This window comes from Papilio xuthus, unplaced genomic scaffold, assembly GCF_000836235.2.
Source record: "Papilio xuthus unplaced genomic scaffold, Pxut_1.1 DF826945.1, whole genome shotgun sequence".
In the NCBI taxonomy this organism is placed as follows: domain Eukaryota; kingdom Metazoa; phylum Arthropoda; class Insecta; order Lepidoptera; family Papilionidae; genus Papilio; species Papilio xuthus.
Window position 1 is genome coordinate 285214 of NW_013531704.1, and position 12809 is coordinate 298022.

Sequence of the window (12809 nt, forward strand, 5' to 3'; positions counted from 1 at the left end):
ATCATTATTGCTATTTTGAACATGATACAAATGATGAAATGAGAGAAATACAAAATAACACAATTAACAAGAATAAAGATCTTAATACATAATTAGTACATCAAAGCAAAATATCTTGCAGATAATATCACAACTCAGATACAGATTATAAATCTACCACAAACGGTAAATAAAATTTCCTTAATAGCATGAAATGATGTTACTTGAAATGAATTTTTGAAAGACGTTACGTAAAATTTAAAATAATTCAATAAACTTATTATTAAAAATATTTATTAATCTTAAATTATCCGAACATCATCGGGGACAAATTTAAACTTATCCTATCACATATTTACGTATTTCGTTAAATTTTCGACAAATTTATTGCGTTGCATATTTTTACTTTTGAAAAATCTAAATTTTGTCATAAAAATGTTTTGCATTAAGTAGAGGTTTCTAATGTAAGCTACACATTAAAAAAAATATCAAATATTCTATTTATAAATTGTTATGTTTGATAAAATTAAAATGATGACACGTGATCAAAGGCCTTCTTGTTACTTGAAGACAGAATGAAAAATAAATTGTCAAAATTCAGTTAATTAGTAGATTTATAACATTCACACCGACTAATGCACATTTTCTAAACTAAACATGGCACGGAACAATTCGACAACTGTACGCAGCGTACAGCTTACCACTTCATATGTAAACCACAGTACATGTTTATTGAACTAGCTCACTCACACAAATATATAGAAATGATGTGAATTCATATCTCACTAACCACACGAGCGTCATGTTCTTACAAATTGAAAGTTTACATACATCATTTAGGTCTTATTACTTAATAATGATGGTCAAAACGCCAAATAAACAAATTGTATATAACCGCAATTATAACTAAAAATAATAACATCAAAAATATTTGTACGTCTGTGATTCACAATATTTACAATCTAAGCGAGATTATATGAAATTATTTACATTCTAAATAATACATTATTGCTTCGATTCATAATGCAGTTGTAAGTTGTTGTGAGTCGTTACAACTGTCGTTCTGACAGATAGATGGCGCTGTTTGTAGTTATTGATTTCGTCACATGGCGCCACTGTTACATGAAATTGTAAAAAAGTGATAGAAACATAATGAGTTTAAGAGAAATAGAATACAAGAATAATACTTATAATGACCTATTAAATATCATCCAGAAGACGTAATATGTGAAAAACATGGACGGATAGGAAAAATGTAATGTGAAAAGTAAACCCAAAGATTTCGACATCGCGCTACTGATCAATAAGCAGGTTCTTTAAATTAAAGTAAATTACACACCGAGTGTATCAAATACGTAGTACAGTTTTGTAAGACAACTTACTGTATACTTTCATTACATCTTTTTGTATTATTATACTACGTGGGCGACGTGTCGACCTCAACTGGTGGCGAGTCCGCTGTAGCCGGGCGCGTGGAGCAGCGCGGGGGCGCAGTCCGGCCAGTGCTCCAGCACGCCGTGCGCCTCGCCCACCAGCTGGCTGTACACCACCTCGCCCCGCTCCTCCCCCGCCCCGCTGCAGCTCGCCTGCGTCACCGGACACCAACCTGCCGACTCCCGCCTCGGCTGCATCTGCTCATCTACTTCGTAATTCTGTGCGTCCGACTGTTGGTACTGCACGCACTGGAAGGGATAAGTCCTTGGAAGTTAATCAAATGCGAGGTGAAACAACTTTTATCTTATCCGAAATAGAGAAATTGAGTACGTAGTTTATTTAAATGTTATAATACATTCGTTTGAATCTATTAAAACTTAAAAAAACAAGCTAAAGTTAAATACAGAAGAGACAGAAGACGGCGTACCTGCGGCCGGTACTTGCAGCGCTTGAAGCGGCCGTACAGCGAGGAGTACGGCAGGTTGTAGTGGATCGCCGCCTGGTTTATGGACATCCGACCCACTCTGAAATTTACACAAACGATTCTTTTTAACATAGAAAGAATCTTTGCGCTAAACTGACGGACAAAATAACGATTTGGAATTAAAATAAAGGGCGGCACCCGACGGCCTCCAGCGCCTCGGCCATGGCGCGCTCGGACCAGGGCGTGGGGTTGGCGCGCGACAGCTCGATGCCCTCCCGCTTGCAGCGGCCGTACAGCGTGCCGGACGGGATGCCGAACTGCGCCGCGGCGCGCTGCACAGACGCGGCGCCGCACCGGATGGCGGCCAGCGCGCGCTGCAAGTCGCCGCGTCGCCACCGCGTCGGCGCCGCGTTGAACGGCGCCGCCAGCCGGATGCCCTCGCGCCGCGCGATCTTGTACAGCGTGCTGCTCGGGATACCTGCACACACACAGACACACACACACACATCGCACGTGATACACCGCAATGTCCGAGCCGCCGGCCGCGGTGCGGGGGGGGGGACGCGTACCATACGCCTTGCTGGCCTTGTTGGCGGAGAGCGTGCCGGCGCGCAGGGCGGCGAGCGCGGCCAGCAGCTCCGCCTCGCCCCAGCTGCGCGCGGCCGCCTCGCGCTTCGGCGTGTCGATGCCGAGCCGCCGCGCGCGCTGCCACAGCGTCGTCGACGGGATGCCGTAAGTCGCCGACGCCTGCCGACCCGCAGTCGCGTCATTATTTTTATAGAAAATACAAGTCGACTGTACCCGATGCGACTATAAAGCAACCTAACGAGTGCGGCGGTACATTCGATGCGTTACCTTGGTGAGGGTCATGCGGCGGTCGCGCAGGGCCTGCAGCGCGCGCTGCATGTCGCGCGGGCCCCAGGCGCGCGGGCCGGGCGGGCTGTCCCCGCCGCACGAGCTCGTCTCGTCGCTCGGCACCTGCTGCTCTGCGAGTGAACGCCACAAATGACGGTGGTTGCGTACCGGCTCCTGACACATTCACTATGAAGGCAGTTTTGTACTCACCACCCTCCGAGAGCGGTTCGTCCTTGACGGGCAGCAGAGGCATGAGGTCGGGCTCCGCGGAGTCCGCGATCAACCTCAGGTGACGATCTAGAAGTGTAGTGCCCTGCGAATGTATAATTTATGATTAGCATGGATTGATTGCACACGCGTCATGACACAGTTATAGTTAGGACTCACTGTGTCGGCGCGGGCGGGCTCGAGGGTCTCGAAGCAGTGCGCGGCGTGTGGTGAGCGGGGCGAGGCGGGCGAGGCGGACGCGTCGTGCTGTGTGCGGCGCGCGCGCACCGGCGTCGCGGCGGGCGCTGCGGGTGTGAGCGGGCACAGCTCCAGACCCACACCCACCTGCACAGAACATTCTCACATCAGAGATAATGGAACAGTAAAGACTGCTTGACAAAGATTTAAAGTTGCCATGTTTGCACGTTCTGACGCAGAAGCATATTAAATGCGACGGCAAGAAAGTCCCCTAAATAATGATGTATAATCTTCAAGGTTATCATTGAATACCTGCAAGTGATGCATAACGTGCGAGGAAACATCTTGCTCGGCCGCGTCCACCTTCACGGCGGCCAGCAGCGGGGTGGACTGTAACACATTCACCCGTAATTAAACAGTGGATAATGTTTATCTTGCGAGACATCATTAGTCCCAGCTCTACCTAAACTGTACCTAATTAAAAATGTATTTATAAAAATGTTAAATAACCAAATATAATTTACGATGATTATAGATGACAGAATACTGAGACCACAACATATGATTGTGAATGTAGCGGCAGTGCCGACATTGGATACGTTTCTATTATTTATTATAATTATTAACAAATATTTGAAGAAAAGTAATAAATAAAATGAGTAACATCTCTAAATTTTGTGTCCTTCAAAAACTTTCAATTCACAGTCATTCTCCAGCACGGGATTTGAACCTGGCACTTGATTTGAAAAGTGATCGCTCCACTTAACCATACCATATGTATTCAAATCACCGTATAAGTACACTAATATCACTTCACAAGTATAATAATGTCCAAAAAGTTAATTAAATTCATATTTTGTGACACAATACAAATTGATAGTAGATACCTGATGGTAGAAGAAGTCATGTGCAGATTGTGAGCTACTGTCGTCGCACTCGGACGCCGGCTCGCGTTTAAATTCGTAACCTCCGTAGCCGGGCATTTCCTGACACAGCATTCTTAATATAACACAATAATTAAATTAAGTAAAGTACCAAAAGCACATCGCATTCACCCTAAATACAACACTATGAGTTCTTTACAAAGTTTATCTTTGAAATATAATTAATTACAAGATATTTAATTGATAGATATTTACTTGAACAATCGACTTCGCGCGAAACAACAGGGCAATGCTCCATTTTTTCCTCGAAATGTCGCAGGAAGCGAGCCGCGAGCACGGTCCGTATTATAAGTAGGTGTACATAGGCAATTAGACAAAAGGAAGCGGGCTTTATTGAATTTTTTCTCGATTGGTGCACAAACGAGGAGTGCAAACTCGATTCCATCTCTTTCGCTCGACGGCAATCGGACGCGGGCCTTTTATAATTTTGTTTGTTTTCCCGCCCGTCGAAATTATATCGCAGTGTTATATTATTTTAAACTTTTTAAACCCTAAGTTGCCGCGAATTCAAAAGTTTAACCGTTGCCGAGATAAGTTTAGGCGAGACGAAATGCCGTGTGGGCGTCACACTCTAGTATAATACGATTCGGCAACACCTGCGAAGGTGGAGGCGAGCGGTACATTTTGAGATCCGCGGTCAACCCTCTCGCCGTCGTCGGCTACTGAAGCACACGTCGCGGGGGCACGTCTTACGGACGAAGACGATGCAACCGTCACGAAGGAGAGGAACGCGTCACTCGACTCACCTAGTGTAGTCGGCGGGCGGAAGCCGGCGCGGGCGGGCGCGCTACGGCCGCGCTCGCTGCTCCTGGCACGCTGCACGGTGACCTTCGCGAGGCGGGATGTCGCAAATGAAAGTGAATCGGCACGCGGCGGCGGCTCTGCGTCGCCGCGTGGCGCATGTTTAGGAGGTGCAGGGCGGGCGCGTGCTCCTTCTTTTTTCCGCGCCAAAGAAATAAAAACAAACGCCTTTTTGCCGGGAACCGGCCGAGGACGCCGTCTGCCCTCCGCCCGTCGCGCCGCGCACCGCGCCCCCGCTCGCTTTATTATTAAACTAACTTTTGCCCGCAATTTCGTCTGCGTGATTTTTTTTAAAAGTTGTTAAGCAGTCTATGTGTTCTTCCATACAGTGTTCTACATCTACACCAAACTTAATCCCGATCCATGTAGCTAACCTGGAGATAGTTTGTGACAAATATATAATATATACATCCATCCAAACTTTCGCATTCATAATATTAAGAAAAAGAAAGATTAGAAAGGACTAGGAAACTTATTCCGACCACATTTATGTGTCAGGAAAACTATAAGTTTTTGAACAGTAGTAAAGTTCACATAAGCCATAGCGTAAAAATAACATCGTTAATTGCTTTGGGAGGGTAGTTGTATATTCGTTGAGATGCGGGTAGGGGGCTCGCGGGGCAAGCGGCAGAGCTGCCCCTCGCGGGCCTTCTCTCCGCTCCGATTGATTTTTATTACAAGAATTTCTCTCATGCTTTTTTTTGTTTCCGCACACCAGGAGGCGGCGCGGCGTCGGGCGGCCTCGCACACAGCTACAGTTGTATAATTCGTTTGTACGAACTCACTAATGCTATTGATTTTTATAACGAAGTGGCAGACGGGCGACGGCACATCCGGCCCGGGCTCGCAACATCACAATCCAAGAGTTCTCATTTGTGCATTTGTATTGTAAAATGTATTCCCGATTGGCTATTTGTAAGAACGACTGTACACAAGGTTTTATAAGTATTTAAAACACGTCGGAAAGTTGGCAACAAACATCAAATATTAATGAACACAGACACAGATTACAAACAAGCATTTAACTATTAATAATGTGTACTTGATGCGCTAACGAACATACTCGAGTCTAGCGCTTCCTACACAAGGTCATAAGCAATTAATGCGTACGTTGAACACCGACTCAGTCTTTTTATAGTTACTAAAACTGTCCCTTGGTACAGATTTAATGATTTCAATATTTATCTGAATCAACTTAAATCCAAGTCTTAGTATTAACATATTGTATGTATGTACTTAGAAGCAGTTTTCTCAACCAATATATACCTTTATATTTTTTTTTAAATCTTATAAATAAAAATAAATTTTCGTGGCCTCTGACTCAAATGTTCTGCTAAACTATGAAACATATCAAAATCCATTTTTTTTCTATAATATCATGTAGGTTATGCATTCATGGGGTTCCCTTCTTGCAGCGAACAAAAATACAACGCTAAAGAACTAACCTAAAAATATAATCAAAACAGATTAAAAGGCTAATAGTGAATCTTTTAAATTTTGAAAAATTTTATTACATCCCTATAGACATTCTTACGATGTTACAGCTAGTTAGTTATCACGCAAGAAAGTTCCACGATTTATCAACACGGAGCCATGTTCTTAGGAACCAAGAAAAAAATATTATGAAAATAACAACACATTAGTGCCATATTGCAAGTAGTAGTTAAATAATAAGACATGATATATTTTACATTTCATAGAATAAACTCAGTAATTAACAGCCTACGTTAAAAAGTACAAAGTCAATCTAGTCAAATCATGGTATTGTTTTAATGGTCGTACAGATGGCGTTGAATGTGTATTTCTATTAAGAATAGCATAACAATAAAAAACAAAATCATCGCATTTGATCGGTTAATTTGGCGAACCATTAAATTACTTGAGTTTAAATTATCTACAGGAAAAATTATTTGAACCTACAGAATGAATGTTAATTAGAATTAAAATCATCACGAGTCTTCTGTCAATAAAGTAGGTCAAGGATAAACCATTTGTTTTGATATAGACAATTTGTTTTTATAACTTTACTAATAAACGATTCCTACTTTACATTTCACTGTGGCAAATTATTTCTGATATAATTTAACGTTTTAATCAACAGAAATTACACTTTTTCTGTAAGAACTTGCTACGTTTTCAAGCTTTTTGTAAGTATTGTAATGGCAACATTACGCGAGCTTATTTTGGGTCACTCTGTTGCTCGCTTCCAACTTGTACCTACTTCGTTTGGATTTTTATAGAGGTGCCTTTCGCTTCACTAAACTTGCAACATAGCATAGTTTAGTATTTTCATTTCATTCTACCGAGAAAGCTGGCGGGTGTGCAAAAGTGTTAAAATACTAAACGAAAGTGTTGCAAATTTATGTTAAGCACCTCTTAGTGTTTTTATTTTAGGAGTTAGTTGATGATATAGTAAAGGTAAGTGTTTTAGATATTACAATGTGACATCGTGATAAGTGCTTACTTACTACGACTTTTCATCTTGAAAATTTCCACTCGTGAACTTTTAACTAAAGTTTGTGCGAAGTTTCTTTGTTAACTAGAAACTTTTTCAAAGTTTGTACTGTTGTATGTAAACGGTGAACTTGAATTTGTTATGTGTTTCGTGAAAACTTATTCAGAAAATAGTAAAACTTAGAATTTTCGTCGCCATTTTATTTTTTGTCGCGCTGGAAAAGCGGCCATTTTCTTTGTGCCGCGTCGCTTACGACAAGTCGTATGTGGTCCATAAAGTTAATTTAGTTAAGTTGAGGCGTGATCTCATCGTATGAAGTGAATCGGTGAGATAAATTGCTTTAGTGAGATTGATAATTGTATTCAATGGTTTGTTTGTTTGTTGAGAATAAAGTTTTCGCAATGGCCTAATTACTGCGTGTGGTGTTTAGGATAAGTGTTGAGTAAACAGTTTGACATTGTAGGGTTGCGGGCGCGACGAGTGGTGAGGCGGAATCATGGATGACGATCAGCAGTTTTGTCTGCGGTGGAACAACCACCAGTCTACTCTAGTCTCCGTGTTCGATACACTGTTGGAGAAAGGCATTCACGTGGACTGTACCCTGGCTGCAGAAGGACAGACGCTGAAGGCGCACAAAGTGGTCCTGTCCGCATGCAGTCCCTATTTCGAGGTTGGTATCGTTAAGTGGTTTAGCGCGATGTAGGTCAATTGCTATCGTGTTTAGCTTACTCGCAAGGCACAGTTTTGCTCTAATAAACATTCCATTCGCGCGATAGCTTTCATATGTTAGCAATTAGTTTTATGTTGATGCCAACTCATCTATGCAACAGAAAGTTGTCTCTACTACTTTTTCAAATGCTCAATTACTATATCGAGCGCCAAATTAATGTATTTATCTAAATTCGTTACGCAAATGAAATGTTAATGTAATTTTAATTACATTTACGCATCATTCTAAATTCAAACACTTAATTTCAAAGTTCGAAATATGAAATGACATTGTTACTATTCACTTGCTGTACTATTTACAAATGTGTATTGTTTTTAAAAGTAAACATATAGTGCATGTGAATACAACACTAATGTTTTGTTACAGAATGTACTATCCCAACAGTATGACAAGCATCCAATTATCATTCTAAAAGATGTCAAATATGCCGAGTTGCGAGCCATGATGGATTATATGTACCGCGGTGAAGTAAACATATCACAGGACCAGTTGGCCGCACTGCTGAAAGCGGCAGAGTCCTTACAGATAAAGGGTCTCTCAGACAACAAGCCATCCCGGCCACCGTCGCGCCCCGCACAAGCTGCCCCTGCACACCCGCCTCGTGCGCCCTCTCCACCACCACAGGTAACCCTTACACACTTCTTATTCATTCTAGCTAACCTTATAAGAAAGATAAAGAGGTATTAGATACTGACTACAATATTATATCTTACTAATATTATAAATGCGAAAGTTTAGATGAATGTTAGTAGCGGGTGACAGCTAGTATTTTACAGATCTGACAAGACAGAGTAAAATTACAACAATTTTAATACCAGTTGTACAGAAACAAGGAGGGTATTCAAATATGCAATACCTGTCACATTTACTTTATAGTTGTTTGTAATTTATAAATGGTTATCTAAACATTACTGGTATCTTTCAATTGTTCTTAGAAATTAGTTAATTTTTAGTTGTAAAAATTTATTTGATAATATTCCTAATCTATATGAACCATGAGAAAAGTCTCAGACTTGTAACCATATTGTAACATTCTGTAATTTATAACAGGCCGCATCTGTTCTGGGTAGTCTCTGGAACAGCTGGATTGATTATGATAGGACTTTGACGAGAAGGGGATGCACATGCAAATGTTGTGCTAATTTGTGCTTTTTATTAGTATAAATGTTGCAAAAACACAACAATAATCTCCAAACAATATCATATAGGTAAACATGGTCACAAAGGTTATCATGGTACACAGTAAAGAGTTAAGTTGACATACAAAAATGTTTTTTTTTAATAAGGATTTTAAAGTAACCATTTTAAAAGACATCTTCATATTATTAGGAAGGTACCTCACTTTTAAAATAATAAGTTTCATTTAGATAAACCTACCTACCTATAACTTACACTTATTTTTCAATACTAGTTGTTATTACTAATATTATAAATGTGAATGTTTAGATGGATGGATGTATGTATTATTGTTTGTTAGAAGATATCTCCAGAACAGCTCAACAAATTTCAATTAAATTTCGCCTTTATGAAAGACATAGCCTGAAATAAAACATATTGAGACATTTATTCAATAATTTAGCACATTGCTTTTTATGTTTGAAATAATAATTTACATATCAATTTTATTAGGACTAAGATATACAGAGACTTATTGCCAGACGCCAAAGCCCAGATCGGATAGATGCGCTGCTCTGATTAGTTTTACAATATATTAGTATACCTTTAAACAATTGTTTTTTTTTTTAATTTATTATACTGTTTTTAAGAAACCTAATGGACATAGCTTACCTGTCATTGTCTTATAAAACACCATTATGTTAGTTATTTTGCGAAAATATCTGTGGACTTCAGAATGTGTGTTTATATAGAAATTGTTGATTACAACTGCTCCCTTATTTGCCATTAAGAGGAAAAACATAATGAATATTGGAGAATTTTACATAAACCCTAATTGCCTTACATAAAAGATACGAACAACAACTCAAGTAAGTCATCACAATTTTTGAACGGCTGCAAGAGGAACTGCCACTCATGGAATTAACATACATACAAACCATACATTTTGATGGAAAGCATAATCCTCCAGACCCAATTGGATAATAACTAAAAGTTGTTATAATAAATATTGTGTTTGACTTGTAGATATGTTCACATTACATTGTATAACAGAATACCAAGGCTGCAATGTCCGTTGTCATGCAGATTATATTCTAGATGCTCAGGTTACAATGTAAAAGATGTATTGTTCTTTTTGCTGACATCACATATTCATTCAGTTTTAAATTTATTTTATTTCAAGTTGCAATGGAAAATTTTATAATTAAATATTATATTCATTTTATTTTACGTTACAATTGTATAAAATTTATTCAACTTGCTTTAAGTTTTTGACAATTAAACTAACATCATGTAATGTTAGTTATATGGCTGAATTAATGAGAATAATATTTGAACGTAATCTTAGACGTGATTTCCTCACCGCGGACTTAAGAAACAAAATGTATGTAGTCTGTACGTTCTTTCAGACTTAGCTCAAGATCTGTGCCAAAACACAATGTGTGTCACCACTTACCAACAGAATTCAAATGTATCTCAATTTTTTCTATATTTCTTGGAATCCTGACCATTTTTACTATGGCATTTGCCATAGGCATGGGGTATTCAACAATACACACACAATACAAAGTACAGGGGAAGGTTTGTCATCATTGGGGCCTCCAGTAAGTGTGCCCGGGGACAGCTTAGGTCCCCCCCCTTCATCCTGGAGAACAAAATATAAATTACATCGTTATAGTTTATCGATTGGCGAGACGTGTGGTCATCATTCAGAATTTTATCTGGCAACAGGACTATTATTGGGTGTAATAAGCGACGAATAGAATTAGGGGCCGGAAAGGGTTGACATTTCAGCGGATCGGAAGTGTCTGTTCGACAAGATACTTTTGTTTACATTAACTCGCACTACCTTCTGCAACATTATAATTTTCGAATATATAAATAATTTAAAATTGGATGAATTATTTTTTATACATCGAATCGAATAACGCTGATCGATAAATAAACAATTCGTTGTTTTGAATGGTACCGATAAAAAAAATCTCAATAAGAATAGTTATTGCATTGTGTTTACATTATTCATCTGTCGTTGTGTTTATTCTGACCCCTGTTTGATTACTGGACCTTCCGATTGCTTTTCGTTTGACCTTGGCACGTATACTGGACTCTGGACTGTGATTTACAATTATGGAGATTGGACGCCGATGTGTTGTGTAGAACATCTGTTTTGCAAAAGATGCGATACGTTTTGCAAAATACTTAGCTTTAAAATGATCCGCAGTTAGTTGTTTGATTTTATTTTTTCCTTTAGGTTTGTGATTTGCGAGGACTGTTATTTGATTAAAATTAGCATTGAACAACAAAAATAAAAACTTTATACAAAAAATTGGTTTCTATTTTTTTATGACCCCATTATTTTTCGCTTGGAAAATGGTTATGTCTTTTCATCATGGATCTTCATATGAGTATTAAAACCAATCCTACGTCTGTTTGTGGGGGAGAGGGGACACAGCGCTTACAGACTTGCATTGTTATTTTATCTGGATCCCTTAAATTGTATTTAGAAACGCAATAACAAACACCCATCCATTGAACCAAAGTTTCGCACTTATAATATTTGTAAGAAGTATGTCACTATCAGCTGATTATTAGCTGTCAGCGAGGGGCTTATGCGGAACGTACCATAAGTTCAGTGGCGGTGTGGTGTTGCAGGGGCGGTCGAGCAGCTCGGAGCGGCGCGGGGGCTCGCTGTCGCCCAGCAGGCGGCGCAAGGTGGCGCGCCGCTCGCTGGACGCGGAGCCTACCAGCGAGCCGCCGCCCTCGGATGACGCGCCGCCCTCCAGAGACACCGTCGAGGACCTCACCATTGACGAGGACCACGACCAGACCCCGCAACACAACGACGTCGTGCGCAGTCAGTATATATTTATATCTCACTAACCCGCTACTGTCTTAGCGACGATACTTTGAGTTAACTTGTTTGAAGAAGAATCTGTCTTTTAACCAGAATATTCCATTATAAAAAAAATTATATTATTGCCTGGAGCCTTTGTACAAATTTATTTAAAAACCATCACAAGTAGTAGTGATTGGTGATGTTGCAGGAGGGCACTAACTCATCATGTAAATATTGAAAATATTTAAATATTACTTCTGAAGAAACATGTGCTTCCCCCAACTAGAGCTAGCTATACATAAATATTAGAATGAACAACAATGTCATATGCATGTTTGACACAGTCAGCTGATCCAATCTAGGCTAGCAATTAATTCCCACACCAGCTTTAGAATCCATATAATAGGTAATAATAGGTTTCATTGCTTCTATTAGATTACTATCGGAGTAAGAATTGAATTGTAATATGTTTGTCCCATCTACATGTCTTTCTAAATGTAGTTATCATTTTGTAAGTATAAATTCAACATAGCTTATATATTATAATATATTGTGCTTGTGAATATTGTTTTATGCTTAGAATGTAAGTTAATGGCAAATATAACCTTTCCTATCTTTACATAAGTCTACGGAGATAAAACGCAATATAAAGACTAAAACAATATCCAATGTATAACGATAACTGAGTGTAGAAATAGTGGTTACAATAACATTTTGTTTTGTTTGCAGATTTCCAATGGCACATGGAACGATCTCAAGATGAACTGATGAACTCTAACGACAGCATCCGGGAGTCGCAAGGTAAGTGCGCGCCACGCCCCCTGTCCCCG

At 39.8% G+C, this 12809-nt stretch overlaps 2 protein-coding genes across 2 annotated transcripts in view; one reads left to right on the plus strand and one right to left on the minus strand.

Annotated features, from left to right (window-relative positions):
* Positions 1–197: 197 nt before the first annotated feature.
* LOC106121072 (BTB-domain-containing protein pipsqueak) lies at positions 198–4714 on the minus strand. Its single transcript, XM_013316563.1, has 10 exons — positions 4237–4714; positions 3985–4096; positions 3410–3487; positions 3080–3244; positions 2903–3005; positions 2693–2823; positions 2407–2584; positions 2036–2315; positions 1841–1937; positions 198–1661 (listed from the first exon to the last, which is right to left on the minus strand). Exons 2-10 carry the CDS (start codon positions 4093–4095, stop codon positions 1419–1421), a joined length of 1386 nt encoding a protein of 461 aa, XP_013172017.1. The 5' UTR covers position 4096; positions 4237–4714; the 3' UTR covers positions 198–1418.
* A 2309-nt stretch (positions 4715–7023) lies between these two features.
* LOC106120946 (longitudinals lacking protein, isoforms F/I/K/T) overlaps positions 7024–12809 on the plus strand; it is a 13870-nt gene continuing 8084 nt past the window's right edge. The window contains exons 1-5 of the mRNA XM_013316416.1: positions 7024–7260; positions 7761–7967; positions 8394–8651; positions 11796–11997; positions 12709–12780. Of these exons, the coding sequence (XP_013171870.1) occupies positions 7794–7967; positions 8394–8651; positions 11796–11997; positions 12709–12780 (706 nt within the window). The 5' untranslated portion in view covers positions 7024–7260; positions 7761–7793. The remainder of the gene's footprint in view (positions 7261–7760; positions 7968–8393; positions 8652–11795; positions 11998–12708; positions 12781–12809) is intronic.